The sequence below is a fragment of the Neltuma alba genome, unplaced genomic scaffold, assembly GCF_004799145.2.
Source record: "Neltuma alba isolate B1F8T4 unplaced genomic scaffold, ASM479914v2 tig00011700_pilon, whole genome shotgun sequence".
Taxonomy (NCBI): Eukaryota; Viridiplantae; Streptophyta; class Magnoliopsida; order Fabales; family Fabaceae; genus Neltuma; species Neltuma alba.
This window is the reverse complement of record NW_021636337.1, coordinates 145738-166523: the sequence shown is the minus strand read 5'-3', so window position 1 is coordinate 166523 and position 20786 is coordinate 145738. Positions and strand designations below refer to the sequence as shown.

Below are 20786 nucleotides of genomic sequence, written 5' to 3'. Positions count from 1 at the left end.
ATTTCTTTGATTTATTCTCTATAAACTGATCTTTATTTATTTGGCGATATTTGGACAAGTTTGGACAGGACCTAATGCATATATTAATCAAGTTCAAGAGCCTGTGATGAAGCACATTTTGTTGAAATTAAACACATAGACGTGTTCTCATTCACTTTCTTCATGGTTGATTTTAACATGTATAAATATATTTGGATATTTTTTTAAAAAAGAGAATATGGTTTGACTCTTATAATAGTGTGGGCCAATTGGCTTATGGTCAAACATTCCTTCCAACTTGCAGCTCCAAGTCAACTGCCGTATCCCATGCCCAACGTTCTGCCCTTCTGCGTGTTTGTACTGTAAATAGCTAATCGGCTCACTTCATTTCCTACAGAATAAAACCATGAAGTCATTACTTGAAACACTCTCATTAATTGAGACGCCAAGTTCACTTCTTGCTCTGTACATGAGTGAGAGTGAGCATTTCAGAAGAATGGTTGTGCCTGTTTATTTGTCGGTCTTCTTCTTCTTGTTGTTTTCAGACCATGTGCTTCCTCTCTCTTCTGCTTCTAGAGATTGTCCATCTTCCTTTTGACTGTGGAAATCTGCGCAAGCTCAGTTTCCCCTTCACCACGCCAAAGCACAAATGTGGAATGTTGGCCATTCGAGGTTGTGAAGACCCTAATCCCAACAAAACTAAAACTGTGCAATTCAGTGGAAAGGAGTTTCAAGTGAGGAGATTTGATGGCCTTCATAGAATTAGAGTTATCCTCAGAGACAGAGCTTTACAAAATTATTTGGAAAATGATGACTGCCATGCCTTGTACTGCAATATTACTCTTCCACCCAGCTCACCCTTGGGTTCCTTTCATATCTTGCCAAATTTAACCATGTACAAATGTAATAGTTTGCACACTTACAGGGTTTCAAAGCAATTCTTGAAGTATACAGGATGTGGTAAGAGTACTAATGAGACGATCCTCTTCGGAAAACAAGATCAAGACGATCCTCCACTTTCTTTATATGTTCAAGGGTTCAGCTTCCAGTGAATAAGCTGGCTTTCTCTGCTGATCCCTTTACATTCATAGCCTCTGAATTCCCCGTTAGCATTCAACTTTCTGAAGACTGTTTTCGTTGTTTTGATCACAATAAAGGCATATGCCATCTCAATAGCACCGAAGGATTTTATTGTTCCAAATTCAAAGGTATGCATATTAACTATAAACGTAACTCTGCTTATTTCATTTTCTTTCTATTCTAATCTAATGAGCTCCAATACTAACTAGTCCATTTAATATTTGCTCCTGATAACTACGCTAGATGATCAGGAAAAAAGATGGGCTTTGATGCTAGGATTGATCATAGGTAATTTACTTCATATTTTCTGTTTTCATTTTCAGCTATCTGCTTTCCAACATAGTTATTTAGAAGCCTGTATTACTACATATATTATTATAGGTTGTTATCAAGTGTAAAATGCATTCACATTATGAGGTTCCCAAGAAACAATAGGCAGAAACTTCGGGTGAAAAGTCTAGGACAACATTCCCTTTTCAAAAGGAAGAGATTTAAGAATTGATCTTGGACAGGTAGTTTTGGGATCATTGTATTAGCATTGGTGCTCGTTTTCCAGCACTACAAGCAAACACAGAAACATGTCAGCCTACAATGAGCGAGTCATACCCAAATGATGCGGATCCAGACAGTGGTAGACGCTTCTTCGGAGTCCCAATCATCTCCCACATGGAGCTTCAAGGGGCAGCCAAGAACTTTGACTCCTCCAACAAACTTGGAGATGGAGGCTTCGCCTCTGTTTCCTATGGTCATCTTATGAATCACTCTCATTTCTTTTAATATAATCTTGTATTTTGCAGTTTTGAACTTTAAGCTATTTCATTTATAGGGAAGCTTCAAGATGGGTGTGAAGTTGCAGTGAAACACCTATTAAACCACAACTACAGTGAGTGGAACAGTTCATGACCGAAGTTGAAATCCTCACTCGCCTGCATCACAGAAATCTTGTCTGCCTCTATGGCTACACTTCGCGTCAGAGCCATGAGGTCCTTCTTGTCTATGAATACATCCCAAATGGCACCCTTACCAGTCACCTACGTGGCAGCTCTGCAAATCCTGCATTGCTGACATGGCCTGTTTCAATCAAAATTGCCATAGAAACTACCAGTGCTTTAGCTTACCTTCATGCTTCCGGCATTATCCACCATGATGTCAAAACCAGCAACATTCTCCTTGACAAGAATTTTTGTGTTAAGGTTGTGGATTTTGGACCTTCTAGGGTATTCCCAGATGATGTGTCGCATGTTTCAACAGCACCACAAGGAAGACCAGGCTATCTTGATCTCGAGTATCACTTTTGCTTTAGGCTAACAAACAAAAGTGATGTGTAAAGTTTTGGGATTGTGCTTATGGAGTTGATATCTTCAATGCCAGCAGATAATATTGGAAGGAACAAAGATGAGATTGCATTAGGGAGTCTTGTAGTAAGGAAGATTCAGAAGAATGAATTTGAGGATTTGGTGGATCTAGGTTTGGGGATTGAGAAGGATAGTGAGGTAAAGAAAAAGGTGGTTGCAGTGGGAGAATTGGCATTTCAATGCTTGTAGATAGATAAGGAGACAAGGCCCTCCATTGATGAGGTTTTAGAGATTTTAATGAAAACTGAGAATGGGCAAAAAGAAGACAAGAATGCAGGGGAAGATGGTGATGGTGGTGAAATTTTAAACAATAAAGCAGACATACATGCAAGACCAGTGACTTCACTAAGCTTTGTTCAGGCAAAGTTGTTCAAGTCAGCAACTTCACAAAACAACGCGATTGAGAGATGGGGAAATGGAGAAGTTGATTAGGCAAAGTTGTTTAGCATCTCATCTCTAAGCTTTCTATAATTTATGGTCCCTGGTCCATGTTTTGCTGCGTTGGAAGCATCGTTGTATGTTATTCCTCATCCTTGCCCTTTCAAGCCAAAAATTAAGTGATCGACCATGAATATTTATATTAAACATGAATATAGTACAAAATTTTTGTATTCATGCTACTATTCAACATTTTAAAGCCTTCTTTGCTATTACAATTGAAATCACTTATAAGCACGTTTCACATAAACCAAAACAAAACTTCTCTCACATATATACCTCGTATTTTGTAAATTATGATTGGAAAGCTACTTATAAGCTATTCTAAACGGGCTCTAAATTATCTTTCTTTCAGCTATACGCATCAAAATTTACGCAGTGTTTGGTTTATTAAAGAGAAAGGGAGAGAGATATCTGTAATGTGTTTTGTCTCCCATATCGTGTGCTCTGTCTTTGGTTTGGTGTGTTTAGTTATCTTTCCTGATTGGTGTTCTGCTTTTAGACGCACTACTATGTTACCTTAAACACTGAAACATGTGGAACAACATTGTCTCTACCTGGTGTCTGTGGCATTATCCTCACCTTTAGGACACTTTTCTGGTCGTTTCTTCAACAAGATGGTGTTTCAGTGTCCAGGTTTGAGAAGATCAGCAATGACTAAACTGCCAGACGAAATAAAAAAGTGAACTTGGCGAATGGAAAACTACAAAGAAAGGAAAGAACAACAGAAGACGAATAATTGAGCACTATACGAGTTGTTTTCCCGACATATTTAAATAAGATACTACCCGATACTTAGTATAAAATCTCATTTGATTTTTATTTTAGTCATAAATATAAGACCACAATCTATTTTGTCTCTCATATTTGTTTATTTTTTCCCAAGATAGTTCTTTTAATAATGATAATTCTAGCCAATAAACTTGATTAGTAAAGATATTTTAGAAAAAATAATACATATTTATTACAAATAACTAACTTAACTTATTTTCTTAATATACTCAAATTAATCAACTAGTTCTTATATTTAAGACCCGAGGTAGTAAAATAAGAACTCACAATAACCATACTACCAAGCACACACCATTAAAAGGGATTGATAGACTCATTTTTGGGCTTGGTTCATGTCTCTTCAATACACAAATTTATTTTTGGCCATTCATCCTTTTGAAAACTTTATATTCATATTAGCGTGTTAATTATCATTATGTGAGAAATTCCTTCATCAAGAGCATAATGAACTTATGACTTTCATTTCATACTTTTTATATTTTTCATACTTATTAGACACTTAAATTTATATAATATTGTGATTGCCAGTTATTTCTTTGATTTATTCTCTATAAACTGATCTTATTTATTTGGCGATATTTGGACAAGTTTGGACATGACCTAATGCATATACTCCTTCGGTCCTTAATATAGAACCCAATTATTGAGTTGGTTTTGGTTCTAAATATAAGACCTATTTCTCATATCTATTGTTTTTCTCTAAATTATTCCTATGGATACTCCCTCAACCATATCAAGTAGAAGAGGGAGAGGAGGTATTAAGAAAGATGATTATGGTGTTTTAGGAAAAATGTGTCACATTTCTTATAATTAACTAACTTACCTAACTTCCTTAATCTAATCAAATTAGTTAAATGGGTCTTATATTAAAGACCGGAGAAGTATTAATCAAGTTCAAGAGCCTGTGATGAAGCACATTTTGTTGAAATTAAAGACATAGACATGTGTTCTCATTCACTTTCTTCATGGTTGATTTTAACATGTATAAATATATTTGGATATTTTAAAAAAAAAGAGAATATGGTTTGACGCTTATAATAGTGTGGGCCAATCGGCTTTGAACTCACCCACACACTTCCCGTCCAAATTTATCGCGCGCTTTTGTTCTCGTTTTGTGATATTTTCGATTTCCCAACGTCTATACCTCATCTTAAAATAACGTATTTTATATTTATTATCTATTTCTTTTTTTATTTATATGCATTAAAAATATTCATATTAATGTCAGTACATATGATTATAAAAGATAATTTAAAAAATTTGATGCATATTTATTATAAATAACAAACTTGATTAATTTTTTTAATTTGAAAAATTTTAAGAAAACATTTTTTGAATTTTAAAATTTTAAATCAGTTTTATTTACTACTCTTTTGGTCTTAAATATAAAACTCTTTTTATAGTGTAATTTAAGATATATTTTTTTGGATTTTTTTCTCAAATTTGTTATTTAGTTTTTATATTAATTGTTAGATATGATGATGATGATGATACTCCCTCCGTTCCTTATTATAAGAGACAAATAACCGAATTACATTGATAAAAAAAGCAGTTAAAATTAGTTAAGAACAATCAATGTGTAAAAAATATAATTTTTTTTTCAAAAATACCTTCGTTAATAAGGAGAGAGAACAATTAAATTATTAAAAGAAAGAGAAGTGGGAAGGAGAGAGAGTGTGAGTTGGAGACAATAAATATGGGTAAAATAGGAAATCAACACAAAAAAATAGAGACAACTTTTAAGTGTCTCTTATATATAGGAATATGCTATAAGTATCAAATGTCTCTTATAATAAAAAACGGAGGAAGTAATATCTCTATTTTTATTTATAAGATTTTGTTTATAACCTATAAATAAAATCTTATAAATAGAAGATGCAATAGTAATAATACACATGGTGATGGTACCACACTTCTCTGTGCATACGGGCAAGCCGGAAGGGACCAGTAGCAAAGTTCACAGCGTGTCGTATTGTGGGGACCACTGAAAAGTCATTAATTCTTAATTTGGTGATTGCTCATAGCTGCTGTATGCAATTACAAAGTCATATTTAGCCATAAGTCTACAAAATTTATTACTCTTCCCGTCTTAAATATAAAACTTTTATATAGTGTATATAAGAATTTTATATTTAGAATTGGAGGAATATTTTTATGTTTAAAATATAAAAATCAATTGAGAAATTTATTTTGATTCCAAATACAGGACTTAGTTGATTTTGCTTCACAACTTTAAATTTAGTTTCCCAAACAACAATATTGATGGCATATAATGAGGTGGGTTTTCATCAATGAAAAAAAGTTTCTAATGTAAATGAATGAGGCATTTAAAAAAACTCAACACATATTTATTATAAATAAATAACTAATTATTTAATTTTTATAAATTAGTTGTCTTTTCATAGGACAAGACGCCACACATTCATACTTTACACACCCACTTAGTGGTTCTTGACTTATAAATTAGTGATGCAATACTTCTGTATAAGATTGAAGATAATAACTAATTTACATATGTTAAAAATTAGTTAAATTAATTTTTTATAATGAATATGTTTTGATTTTTCTTAAATAACCTATTTAATCACTTGTATTATAACCATCTTTTCATAAAAATTCTCTTAACATTCCCACCAATTGGCATGGTTTAAAAAAATTATAAATTTCAGAAACAAATTGGATGGAACTCTTATATTTATAATCAACACCAATTTTCTAACTAGTTCTTACATTTTTAAATGAGAGGAAGCATATATTTAAAAGTTATGGCTGGTCTAAAAAAATGTTATCATGTCTAGTAATTGTTTAAAAATAGTAATACATGTACAAAATTAATTAATTAAACCCACCCTCACAGATGTATAAGGACATTGTGGCGTGAGTTTTTACTAATTTTGGCAATATGCTGAGATAGTTGAGAATGTGTGCGTCTGGAGCACCACCTCATTTGTACTCTGGCTAATCAGAATATAACAACTCACAACATTTTAATCTTAGCTGGCTGCCAGATCATCTCTAATTATTAAGCAATTAAGATTTTAATTAAAATAATAATTATAAGAAAAACTCTCGGGGATTTTAACTTGCATCAAGAAACTTCAAATTCAAATTTCCATCGAAGAACCCTAGCCTCTACATTTAACGATCGTCCTCTTCCGTTGCTCTGCAGCCAACACTCTTCTTCGTCCACGAATCTTTGCCGCTCAACGCACTAGCCGTCGATTACTTAGGGAGTTGATTGTCGGTCTCGCCTTTGCCGGTAACTTCCTCAGCCCAATGGTTCCCTTATCTTCCTCTCCTCTCTTCTTTTTCTAATCCAACCTCACGCCAATCCCTTCCTAAATTATCCCCGTGATATTGTCGTTGAAGGATTGAAGGCCACAAGGTTAGGGCCATTAAGTGTCTGTGATGAAGTTGAATGAGGAATCAATGATGGTGCATTCTAGCTTATTAGCATTGGAAGGCCACAATATTCTCTTCTATTATTTTCTTCGATTTCAATTTGTTTATATATGTTTTAATTTGCTAGTTTATTAAGGTATGTTGTTTCTACCTAAAACTTCTTGATTATTTTATAATTTTACAGATCTAGTATTCAATCAAATGTTGATGATGGATAACCAACCTCTAGTCTTTGATATTCAATTTGGTCATTCCTCAATTTACGACCTTTTGGTGAAAGTCAGCTAATGGCACATTCTTGAACATATGGGAAAAAAGCTTTATAAAAGGATTTTGAAAATGCATCTTCATGTTCTGTGTCAATGCTGCTGATTGATATTTTTTTTCAATTGTTTGTGCACTCCAAATGATATTGTTGCTATAAATGCAGGAGGTATGCTGCAGCAATTGTTTGGATTAGATTGAAGTACATGTATCCAAGCAAACTTTGGGCAGGATTAAGGGACGAGATGGACAGAGAAAAATAACCGAAATGGGTCAAGGCTTCTGCTTAGCTGTTGTAGTAGTTAGGAGTGAAGGATTGATTTAGTTTCATTATTTTATTAGGGATGGACATGATTCTGCACATTTGGTTGGTTTGCTTCTCAAATGCTGCATTGCATCGTTCTGGTCCATCAAGATCATTGTATGGTTGATCATTTGTATTTTGTAAAGTAGCAAAGTTCAATTAATTGAGATGTTGCTTTGCTCTCCAGATTTGACACGACAAGAATTTTTGTACAGTTGTTCCCTTCACTTTTGGAACTCTTTGTTATGAATTTTGACATAACTATATCTGGGAGAAGAATCAACCATCAAAACACCAAATCAAAGGCATTCCATTGAAACAATCAACTGTCATGTTACAATACCAAATTAACAACATTCAATTGCAACATTACATAAAACATTTCTGGACAGCAAGTTACATATACTAAATAGTAACCGCCTGTTATAGCAAACTGTGCCAACAAACTAGCTAGTCAGCACCAAACTCATCGAAGTCAAACTAAAGTCATCATCCCCTTCAATTCTCAAAAGCTTTCCATATCAAAATCACATTGTTAGCCATTATGCCTCGTGTAATGAATGATTTCAGCAAGGCCACGTCCTCCTCTCACCTACCCAGCTTGCCATGGTGTATAATTCTCCTCCCCTGAAGTTAAAAAAAAAAGGTTTAACATTGATTGTTAATTACAATGAAAAAGCAGGGGCTATCAAGCCAGACAGCCAGGCAGACACTAGGTAAGTTTCTTTATGATCTACATAGACAACTCACTCAAATGGAATTTAGGCCTAAAAATTCTGCAAAGAATCAGAAACAAAATAAACATCACAAAATTTATGTGCCTGAAGTACGTGAAAAACAATCTAGATGTGCAGGTTGAATAGAAATTATTGCAAACATAGTAACCATTACTAGTAAAATGATTTCACATAAACAAAACAAGGCAGCTGAAATCACAAATATAGTTAAACTCACCATCCATAAAAACGCCTTGTAGAAGATATAAAGTTATAAACAATGATATTCGTTCAACGTCCCAATAATCTTCAAAAATGCAAGTACTTCGAAAAATAATAAATAAATTGAATCAAGTGCCTTGATGATATGTATGATTAGTCTTATCGCACCTCAGTTCATTATGAATTAAGTCAAATAACAAACATCTCGTTTCAGTGAAACTTCAAGAATCATAGTGAAATGATTTTTTCGGTAGAGGCTCTGGTGGTTGCAACACTCTAGGTAGGATTTCTAAAATACTTCCACGGTTCATACTTTTGATTTGAAGATAGAGGGACTGTAAAGGGGTTATTAAAAGCTTTGAAGATTGATTTTAAGTTAGGGTTTTGGGCTTTCAAACATGATTTCATTACTCACTTGTATCCACAAATCAAAGCAAAACATGACAAGGGGATCGTCAAGAACCTTCAGCCTTTAGGGCTTAACCATCGTCTCTAATCACAACACGGTCGCTAGGGAGAGGAAGATGAGGATAAATAGCCTCTTGTTCGATCAAAAATAAAAGAAAAAGGAAAGCACAACTTGCAACTTACCCACCGCAAACTCACCGAGAGACCTCCAGCCTTAAGAGCTCAAGTTTTGTCTCAGGTCACCAGGAAGAGGGCAATCGTCGTTGAATCTCGAATGTAGAGGACTAGAGGTTAGGGCTCTTCGATGGGAATTTTCTGACGCAAATTGAAATCCCTGAGTTTTTCTCTTAATTGAAATCTTAATTGTTTAATAATTAGAGATGACCGAGCAGCCAGCTAAGATTAAGAGCTTGTTTAGATTATCATTTGAAGACCCAAACGTGCTTAGGAATTTGTGAAATGAAGATTTGAAGCTCATTTGTGATTTTTTGCTTGTTTGGGTCATTGTTTTTTAAAAAAGCTCATAGCCAACTTATCACCCAATAAAGCCAACGCTACTTTTTGCTGCTTCTCCCCCCTTAGTATCGTATCTAATGTTTTTTCACATGCCCATCTTCTCCTCCACACACACCCTTTCTCTCTCTTCCCCCTTTCATGAATAATAAAATCCATGTTAATATTTTTATTTCATTTTTAGTTGCTATTATTTTTATAACTAATAGTCTCTCCTAAAAAAAAAATTAAAACAATTCACTAATTAAAAATTATAATTTTTATTTTCATTTTCATTTTTATGTTTGACTCATCAAACTAAAAAATTATTAAAATTAGCTTTTTAATTAAAATATGACAAGTTATATTTTACAAATTTTTCAATAATACTTGAACTCCTTTTAAGTCATTCTCACAATTAATTTTAATATTTCTCTTAAAATTATTACATTATATGCATATAATATAAATATGTATTATTTAATATAATTCATATCTTTTTAAGTCATTTTACATCCAAACTTACTTTTTCATTAATTATCTAAACAAGTTTTAATTTTTTCAACTGACTTATTATAAGCACCTATCCAAACATAAATCGTATTACACTAACTGACTTTTATTCTAATTTCAGTTACAAAAGTCAGTTAGACTAGAACTCAGTTTTGCCCAACACCAATCTAAACACACCCTAAAATGTTGTGACTTGTTATATTCTGATTGGCTAGAACACAAATGAGGCGGGGCACCCGGTGTACGTAAGAATTTCTCGAGATACTTGGGTTGAGGAATTTTAATTATCTATTCTCAATCAGGTTGAGATTTATTTAATAAACTAATTATTGGGACCAGATATGGAGAATAGTGATTAAAAAAACAGAGAGCAAAAAGAGGACGTAATTATGATTATGTCTCCCTAACGGTTCCGAATCAAAAGCTGACAATCATCACTGTTCACTTTGGGGCAATAATCTCCACAAATCAGACACAATTTTAATTAATTAATTTTCATTCCAAAATGATAATAAATATGTTGGCAAAAAAAGATGATCCATAGTTAAAACAATTTTCACCATCTTACAATAGGTATTTTGATTTAAAAAATAAAATATTTGGTTGACATATATGTTCTCAAAATAAAAATAAAACAAATAAATCCAAATAACACATATCAGGAAAAAATTTTAGTTTACTTCTTTAATTTAATAAAGTAATTTTTCCATTTTTCTAATATTAATACCGTTAATCTAACATGACGATTTTTTGCACTGATCATTGTTTTTTTAATTATTCAATACAGTAGTATTTATAGATTTTTTTTTTCAAATTCATGTAAAAATATTAGAATTAGATCCCGTAAAAGAAGCTTTATGAAGTTAAGGAAAAAGAATTTTGTACGAAATTAAATAACTAAAAGTGCAGTTTTATCAATATATTATTAATAATACTTTCTTTCCAGGTGCAAATTTCGAAAAGATTATTTGCTGCGAATGTTCATCGAATAATAAAATGTTCACCACGAGTTGCGATGCTTATATATTAAATTAAAATTAAAATTACTATACAAATAAACAGCAATGGGAATATTAAAATTAAAAACCGCGTGAATTATTAATTTCTCTGCTTTATGTTGAGAAAAGGACACGTGTCTCTCACATTCATCTTCTCGGCCTTGGTCTTTCGGCTAAGTCAACTGCCATTTCGTAGAGCTACAACCAAACCTTAGCAGGTTATTGCTTGAAACAACCATATATAGTCTCCATAGACTAAACTTGTTCTCTACGAGTGAGAGTTTCAGAAGAAGATCATGGTTCTACCTGTCTATTTGTTCTTCTTTTTCTTGTTCTTGTTTTCTGACCATTCTGCTTTAGGAGATGAGTGCCCAGGTTTCTTTGACTGTGGGAACCTGGGGAAGCTCTCGTTCCCTTTAACCACTCCACAACGCAAAGACTGTGGGATGTTGCCGATTCATGGCTGTGAAGACCCCAACGCTCAAAAAACTGTGCAATTGGGGGAAAAGATGTTTCAAGTGACGAGGATAGAAGCCGGGTTGACTCCTAAAGTTGTCGTTAGAGATGCATATTTGGAGAAGCGTCTGGCAAGTAATAGTTGTGACGCCTTGCGTTCCAATATTACTCTTCCTCCCAACTCAATTTTGGGTTCCTTTTCATATATAACCTATGTACCGAATGCAGTACTCCACTCAATCAGAGTCTTTCAAAGCAATTCTTGAACTATACAGGATGTGCTAAAAGTAAGAATGAGACCATCTTCTTCCGAACGCAAGATCAGGATGAACCTCAACCTCTTTTAGCAACATGTCCAAGGGTTCAGCTTCCAGTGAATAAGCTGGCTTTCTCTCCTGATCCATTCACATTCATAGCTTCTGAATTCCCTGTTACAGTTCAGCTTTCTAATGACTGTGCTTCATGTGTTTCTGACAAAGGGATATGCAAGCTCAACAGCACTGGAGGATTTTATTGTCTCAAAGGTATGCATTACTTAGTACAACAAATGAGAATTTCTCTGGTACAGTTAATTTTCCTCGTTCGTTTTTAGATGGCCACATGTATGCCTGTCAACTCTGCTTATGTCTTTCTGACAACGGCTCCTGCCGTCTCAACAGCACCAGATAATTTTATCTTCTCAAAGGCACGCATAATAATTAAGTAACATGTTAAATTTACTCTATCCTTTTCCAGAGGCTCATATTAACTGCGTGCCAATTAATCAAATGGACTCTGCGTTTTTCTTTTGTGGTTTTAAATCTAATATTTTCAATTCCGATACTAATTTGTTCGTTTCGTATCTGTTTCTCTTAATTGTGGCGTAGATGAAATTGAGACAGAAAGACGGGCTTGGAAGCTGGGATTGCTAATAGGTAATAGATTAATTATTTAGTTATTAATTATATTTTAACTATATATAGATATAATAATTTCTAAAATAAAACAAATTGCATTTTAGATTTCTTTTAAAAATTTTCATGATTGCAATAATTTGTGGAATAAAATAATTTGTTGTCTATATTTGTGTATAATTGTAATTTTAAAATACAAGTCATTGTTTATTTCTATATTATAACCGGTAAAAATATCTTGTGAATTGCACCAGAAATTAAACAAAATAGAATTATTTATGCTTTTACAACATCTAGACAGCATTACATTTTGTAAAATTACCACTAAAAACATAAATCCACATATTGTTCCAAGTACTATTATTTTTGAAAAATTATCAAATTAGTATTCATTTAATATTTAAATTTTATTAATTTTTATGATTGTTTGGTTTGAGAAAAACAGAGGAGAGATTAAAGATTTTAATGAAGTTCTTTTCCTATTGGACTAGACATTCAATACAAACGCTAAAACATCACTGGACAGATAGTGCCTGGTGATTGCTCCAAAAAAAAGTGAAGTAAAATTTGATTATACTTAAGTTGACCCTGATGATGAATACAGATAGTAGGGGTATTTTTAAAATCATTATTGGTAAATAATAAAATTAGGTGGTGCCGTGATCCCGTGGATAAAACTCGAAGTTTCTGGAATACTGTGTCCTTTTTTCTTTTTCTTTTTTGTGGTTGTGGGAACTTTAAGGTGGAGGGCAAAGACCTGGCCCTTATTTTCCTGTCCACTTTTCCATATCTTGATCCTGGTCAGTGTCCGAGTCAATGAACATAGTAAGCACACAGATTCATTCTATCATTATTAACACAAAAGATTGGCCGAAGATAATGTTTGTGTCATGAAAATCTATATATTTTGGCTGCCAAAAAGTATGAAATCTTTATAAAAGTACAAGAAATCTTATTTGATGACGAAAGAGCACAACAAATCTTATCTTAATTGACTGTATTCGTGGCCATAATATTCCTAGAATTAATTAAAGTTTCAAAGCTCTTCCTCTAATTATACAAAACTAATTCAGTTACTTGTAAACATTGTTTGTTATGTATATTTTTCCTTCTATGAATATAACTCTCATCAATGAAATGCAAGTTATTCTGTTTCACCAAATTCTGTCACACGGCATATATATAGGTGTAACAAGTGGAACTGTTGTGATTATAATTGGTTTGGTTGTTTTTCAATTGCGGAACAAACGAAGACACAAGTCTTTGGGCTCACAAAATCAGTCAAGAACCATTGAATCTGATAATACTCACTCAAATGTAATCCTAGAAGATAGACACATCTACTTTAAGTTCCCCGTCTTCTCCTATGAGGAACTCGAAGAAGCAACAAACAAATTTGATCGATCAAGAGAACTTGGAAGCGGAGGCTTTGGAACTGTTTACTATGGTAAGCCACCTTAAAAATATGTATTGAGAGTTTCTTCTGTCAAAAATATTCATTCTTACATAGTTGAATTTTGAAGTTATATTATTGTGCTTGGGAAGATGCATATTAACTTGTGTTAGTGTAGATATTGATGAAAAGGTGTTGGTTTGATTTTAAACGACTAGGAAAACTTAAAGATGGACGAGAAGTTGCTGTTAAGCGGCTGTTTGAGCGCAACTCATGTGTACAGCAATTCATGAATGAAGTTAAGATTCTAACAGGCTTGCGGCACAAAAACCTTGTGTCACTTTATGGCTGCACTTCCCGTACCAGTCGTGAACTGCTCCTAGTCTACGAATATATTCCAAATGGAACTCTTGGTTGTCATCTTCATGGAAATCTAGCAAAACCTGGTTCACTACCGTGGCCCTTGAGGATGCGGATTGCCATAGAGACAGCAAACGCATTGTCCTATCTCCATGCTTCTGGCATCATTCACCGCGATGTCAAATCCAGCAACCTTCTTCTAGATCACCATTTTTGTGTCAAGGTTGCTGACTTTGGTATTTCCAAATTGTTTCCCATGTTTGTGTCTCATGTCTCCACGGCTCCAGCAGGTAGCCCAGGTTATTTGGACCCCGAATATTACCAATTCTGCGAGCTTACTGAAAAGAGTGATGTTTATAGTTTCGGAGTCGTGCTGATTGAACTCATATCTTCTAAGCCAGCTATCATTGTTACAAGGGCCAAGGATAAGATTAATTTGGCAAATATGGCAGTTAAGAAGATTCAGAAAAGAGCGTTTACTGAGTTTGTAGATCCTTCCCTTTGTTTTGAGTCTGATGACAAGGTTAAGGAGATGATAATCTCAGTGGCAAACTTAGCTTTTCAGTGCCTACAGAGGGATGGAGAGCTAAGACCTTCCATGGATAAAGTAGTGGAGTTTCTGCAGAAAATTGAAAATGGGAAGGATGATTATCTAAAGCACCTAGAGTTTCGTGGTGTTGGGTTTTCGAACTGGGAGATACATACATCTCTTCCAACCTCACTACTTTTGGATGGAGCTGGATCACTAAATGACTCAATGCCACAACTCCCTCCCCGTACAGTATGATGATGATTGTAAAATTAAAGTAGTTTTATTGTACCTGAAAGGGTGTTTGGTAAGCTTCAAAAACACTTTTAAAATGCACTTTTATATAAGTCGAAATTAAACTCCTCTTACATAGTTATTTCGAACTCTGTAATACAGTTCTTTCCATATTCTCAACTACAAACCTAATAAAATCTATTTTATATTTTAACCATTTTGACAATTATATTTGTTCGCTTTTATTTATTGGGTGTTTGTGATTACTTCTAAGAATCACTTTTTCACTTTAATTGTCTTAATCCTCTATAAATTATATGAATGTGGGGCAGGATTTTTAAGATATTTATGTTATCATGGGTCATTAACTAAAAAATTATTTGGAAGAACCAATATTTAAGATTGATAACTAAAAAGATTTAAATGTTTTTGCATTGGTGGAAGATTAATTAACTTTGATTCCAATCCTTTTAAGATGAAAATTGATATTTTTAGCATTTTCATTACTATAGTAATTGGAAAATCATAAAGCCATTTGAATGAGACCCTTAACGGTTACTTTAAAAAAAATCCAATGTGTATATTTGACGGTCAAGTATATTACCTAAAAATATTTGACAGCTGTTTACCCAAAAAAAAAAAAGTTATCAAATAGTTTTAAATTTCTGGTAATTAAAAAAAAATCTATTTAACGGTTAACTAATATAAACATCAAATAATTACCCATACTTATTTGATGGTCGACATATATAATAATCATTAAATAAGTCTATTTCATCTATTCGCTGGGTGGATGCAATTTTGCTGTTGTAATACATGAAACCTACATTAATTATTATTTTATTAACAAGTATTTTAGTACAAGTGTATTTGAGAAGTTTCTTCTTCATGACAATGGGAAGGCCACATTTTTGGTGGTGAATTATGGAAATAGCGAAGAAAATGAACATAAAAACAGAGAAGGAGAAGGAGAAGACGGCAGGGAAAGGAAGAAAGGTGCCAGAAATAACAAGAATATGAATCGAAAACGCGTTTTGAATATTCTAAAATCTGCAGAAACTCGTCAACATCAAATGCATATTTTTTTCTCCTAACTTGTCTTCTTTTTCTTCACTGGACTCCAATTATCCAGTCAAGTTCTTAACGTCTTCGACCACACATTAAGTTTAGATAATGCCCCTGGTGATTGCTCCATAAAAGAAGTAAAATCTAGTTATACTTGTTGACCCTGATGATAAAAATCATTAGTGGCAGATACATAATAAAATTAGGTGGTTGCTGTGGATAAAACTCAAGAGTTTCTGTCACTGGTCTTTTTGCCGTAGGGTAAACTTCGGTGGACGCAAAAGACCTTGGACTACTCAAAGTCATTCTAACATGACATTTGAGGAAGCTAAGTAAGAGCAGGTTAGCCTTATTTTCCAGGCCACTTTTCCAAGTCTTGTTCTAAGTCAATGTCCAAGTCAACCAGCGTAGTAAGCACTCAGATTCATTCGAACATTAATAACACAAAGGATTAGCCAAGGAGATCATTTGTGTCATGAGAATCCGCATACCTTGGCTTCCAAAAAGTTTGAAATTTAGTGTGGTTACTCCTGATTCTCTACTTCCTTTGCTTTGTCTTTGTTGTTTTCTGCTTCCTCTCTCAGTCGCCTGTCCACCAGGGCCTTTTTCCTGTGGAATTCTTGGGCATATTTACTTCCCCTTCGTTATTCCACTTGTAGAGAAGCGGTCATGAGTGGAGGGGGTGACAAAGGAGCGAGCGGCCGAGATGGTGGAGGGGTGTCGGAGACAGCGATCGAGGAGGGGGTGGGGAAGGAGAGAAGGAAGTGGGGATGGCGAATTCACCAATGGATTTCATTTTTGGGTCTAGGATTGGAGGTGTGAATGTGTTAGAAGGTGTGAAGGAGACAACACAACCGGTTATCAATTAGAGATAAATTAATTTTTGCTCAAAAAAAAAAGAGATAAATTAATAAGGGATAAATTATTAAATAAAAAAATTCTTACAAGGAAGTTATTATCTAAAATGTTGCAAATGACCTAGATGATCTGGCGAATTTAATTACCATAAAATTCATTAATAAATAAAAAGTAAATAATGATAAATTTCAGAATAAGAAGTAATAATAGATTGAGGTTGGTCACTTGTCGTTTAATAATTAATTTATTTTAAAACCTCTCGATAATTCTTCCTAAATAATATTATGTGGATTACAGTATATTTTTGGTCTTTTAATTTCACATAAAATTTTATTTTTCTTTTTTAACTTTAAAAAATAAATTTTGAGTCCTTTAACCCTAGAACAGTTAACAAAAAACGATAATATTGAGATTTTAAATGTTGATAAGACATTACTAAATGCTATAATATTAAGTTTAATTTTCAAAACAATTATGATTGTTACAAAAATCATCATTTAATACTAATAATTTTAAGGTTAAAGGACAACAATATGCTTTTTAAACTTAAAAAATCAAACTAAAATCTTATATAAAATTAAAAAACTAAATGTATTACGTTTGGTACAAAACATTGAAAATAAATGATAAAAATTGAGATTGAGATTAAAAAATTATTAAAAATATTTAGTATAAGTAATTTTTTATTATATTAGATTACACAATCTTATATAAGTGGGATTGAGAAATATCATATCTTCCATCCAAATTAACAAAGCAAGAGAACTGTATAAAAAGAAAAAAGGTAGACTTAAAATAGGGAGATGAAAAGGCAGAGCGCGCGCGAGAGAGAGAGAGGTTGTTCCAAGTTGGACCACGTAGGAAAAGAGGACACCTAGGCCTACACTTTCTCAAATTTACATGTAGGCACATCCAAATATACTATTTCCTACACACGGCCCACGGGCTCTTCTTTTGCCGGGAGTGGGTAGAGCTGGTAAAACGGGCCAACCCGCGGGTTGCGGGTTGGCCCGTGACGGGTTGTGGGTTGTCCGGTGCGGGCTCAAAAGGCCCGTTTTTTGGCGGGTTGGCATTTTGCCAACCCTAACCCGCCAAGGTGGGTTGGCCCAACCCGCCAAAATTTTTATTTTTATTTTTTTTATTTTTTTTTAAATTTTCTTTTTTTTTAAATGTTAGCAATTATATATAATACAAAATAAAAATACTAAAAATGATATAAAATATTAGAAACATCCAAATAAAATTACAACACAATAAAATACAAATAGTATATGATTGTCCAATTTTCCAACATGATAATACACAAGTTCACACTTTTTTTTTTCAATGAAACCAATGAGCAATATTGAATAACCTTATTTATCTAATTATTTCTAATGACAATAAAGTTTGAAGTAAAAATTTGCTTTACTTTTGTCTTTGTTATCTATTTTTTTTTAAAAAAAAAATAGGTGGGTTAACCTGCGGGTTGGCGGGCCAACCCACCGCGGGTTAGGGTTATGGCAGTGCGGGCTCATATTTTTCAGGTGGTGGCGGGTTGGCCAAAAGCCAACCCTAACCCGCCTCTTTTGGCGGGTTGGCGGGTTCGACCCGCGGGTCCAACCCATATTACCGGCTCTAGGGGTGGGTGCCTCTCAAACGGCTAATCGCACACCTTCACCCACACACTTCCCGTCCAAATTTATCGCGCGCTTTTATTCTCGTTTCATGATATTTACGATTTCCCAACGTCAACATCCCATCTTAAAATAAGGTATTTTATATTTATTATCTATTTCTTTGCTTATTTATATGCATTAAAAATATTCATATTAATGTCAGTGCATATGATTATAAAAAATAATTTAAAAAATTTAACACATATTTAAGATATTTTTTTTGAATTTTTTCCCTTAAATTTGTTATTTAGTTTTTGCATTAATTATTAGAAAAGATCATAATAATAATAATAATAATAATAGTAATAATAATACACTCGGTGATGGTACCACAATTCTCTATACATACGGGCAAGCCGGAAGTGCGACAAGTAGCAAAGTTCACAGCGTGTCGTGTTGTGGGGACCAGTAAAAAGTCATTAATTCTTAATTTGGTGATTACTCATAGGTACCGTATGCAATCACAAAGTCATATTTAGCCATCGGTCTACAAAATTTATTATTTTTATGTTCTGCTCCTATGTTTAAAATATAAAAATCAGTTGAGAAATTTATTTTGATTCCAAATGCAGGACTCAGTTGATTTTGCTCCACAAATTTGAATTTAGTTTCCCAAACAACAATATTGATGACATATAATGAGGTGGGTTTTAATCAATGAAAAAAAAAGTTTCTAATGTAAATGAATGAGGCATTTGAACAAAATCAATAAATATTTATTATAAATAAATAAATTATTTTTTAATTTTTATAAATTAGTTATCTTTTCGTAGGACAAGACGCCACACATTCATACTTCACACGCCCACTTAGTGGTTCTTCGCTTATAAATTAGTCACCCAACACTTCTGTATAAGATTGAAGGTAATAACTAATTTACATATATTAAAAATTAGTTAAATTAAATGTCTTGATTTTTCTTAAATAACCTATTTAATCACTTGTATTAGAACCATCTTTTTATAAAAATTCTCTTAACATGTCCCACCAATTGTCATGGTTTAAAAAAATTATAAATTTTAGAAACAAATTGGATGAAACTCTTATTTATAATCAACATAAATTTTCTAACTAGCTCTCACATTTTCAGATGAGAGGAAGCATATATTTAAATGTTATGGCTGGTCAAAAAAATGTTATTAGTAATTGTTTGAAAATAGTAATACATGTACAAAATTAATTAATTAAACCCAGCCTCACAGATATACAAGGACATTGTGGCGTGAGTTTGTACTAATTTTGGCAATATGCTGAAATACTTGGGTTGAGGAATTTTAATTATTTATTCTCAATCAGGTTGAGATTTATTTAATAAACTGATAATTAGGACCAGATGTGGAGAATCGTGATTAAAAAATGGAGAGCAAAAAAAGGACATAATTATTATTATTGGCCCCATTTAACAGAGCGGTGAAAATTTTCTATAAACTCGTTTCACGTAAGTCGAGACAAAACTCTTCTTATATACTTATCTCTTTTTCTGTAAATCACTATTAAAAGGTAGCTTATAAGTTGCTTATTAGCTGTTCCAAACGGATATGTCTCCCTAGCGGTTCAGAAGCAAAAGCTTACAATCATCACTGTTCACTTTGAGGCAAGAATCTCCACAGACCGGACACAATTTTAATTAATTAATTTTCATTCCAAAATGATAATAAATATGTTGGCAAAAAAAGATGATAAATAGTTGAAATAATTTTCACCATCTCACAATAGATATTTTGATTTAAAAATAAAATATTTGGTTAACATATATGTTCTCAAAATAAAAATAAAAACAAATAAATCCAAATAACACATATTAGGAAAAAAATTCTAGTTTACTTCTTTAATTTAATAAAGTAATTTTTCCATTTTTCTAATATTAATACCGTTAATCTAACACGACGATTTTTTGTACTGTTCATTGTTTTTTTAATTATTCAATACAGTAGTATTTATAGATTTTTTTTTTCAAATTCATGTGAAAATATTAGAATTAGATCCCGTAAAAGAAGCTTTATGAAGTTAAAGAAAAAGAATTTTGTATGAAATTAAATAACTAAAAATGCACTTTTATCAATATATTATTAATAATACTTTCTTTCCAGGTGCAAATTTCAAAAAGATTATTTGCTGCGAAAGTTCATCGAATAATCAAATGTTCACCACGAGTTGCGATGCTTATATATTAAATTAAAATTAAAATTAAAATTACTATACAAATAAATGGGAATACTAAAATTAAAAACCGCGTGAATTATTAATTTCTCTGCTTTATGTTGAGAAAAGGACACGTCTCTCTCACATTCATCTTCTTGGTCTTGGTCTTTCGGCCAAGTCAACTGCCATTTCGTAGAGCTACAACCAGACCTTAGCAAGTTGTTGCTTGAAACAA

At 32.9% G+C, this 20786-nt stretch overlaps 1 protein-coding gene and 2 long non-coding RNA genes across 3 annotated transcripts; 1 reads left to right on the top strand and 2 right to left on the bottom strand.

Moving 5' to 3' along the window:
* Positions 1 to 597: 597 nt before the first annotated feature.
* LOC114716973 (uncharacterized) lies at positions 598 to 11529 on the bottom strand. Its single transcript, XR_003737672.1, has 3 exons — positions 11359 to 11529; positions 6063 to 6071; positions 598 to 607 (listed from the first exon to the last, which is right to left on the bottom strand). It is a non-coding gene; the product is annotated as an uncharacterized LOC114716973 (long non-coding RNA).
* Positions 7900 to 9259, bottom strand: LOC114716972 (uncharacterized). The gene is made up of 2 exons (XR_003737671.1): positions 9144 to 9259; positions 7900 to 8241 (listed from the first exon to the last, which is right to left on the bottom strand). It is a non-coding gene; the product is annotated as an uncharacterized LOC114716972 (long non-coding RNA).
* LOC114716954 (LEAF RUST 10 DISEASE-RESISTANCE LOCUS RECEPTOR-LIKE PROTEIN KINASE-like 1.1) lies at positions 11528 to 14999 on the top strand. Its single transcript, XM_028902034.1, has 4 exons — positions 11528 to 11550; positions 11648 to 11940; positions 13484 to 13759; positions 13924 to 14999. Exons 1-4 carry the CDS (start codon positions 11528 to 11530, stop codon positions 14850 to 14852), a joined length of 1521 nt encoding a protein of 506 aa, XP_028757867.1. The 3' UTR covers positions 14853 to 14999.
* Positions 15000 to 20786: the final 5787 nt, after the last annotated feature.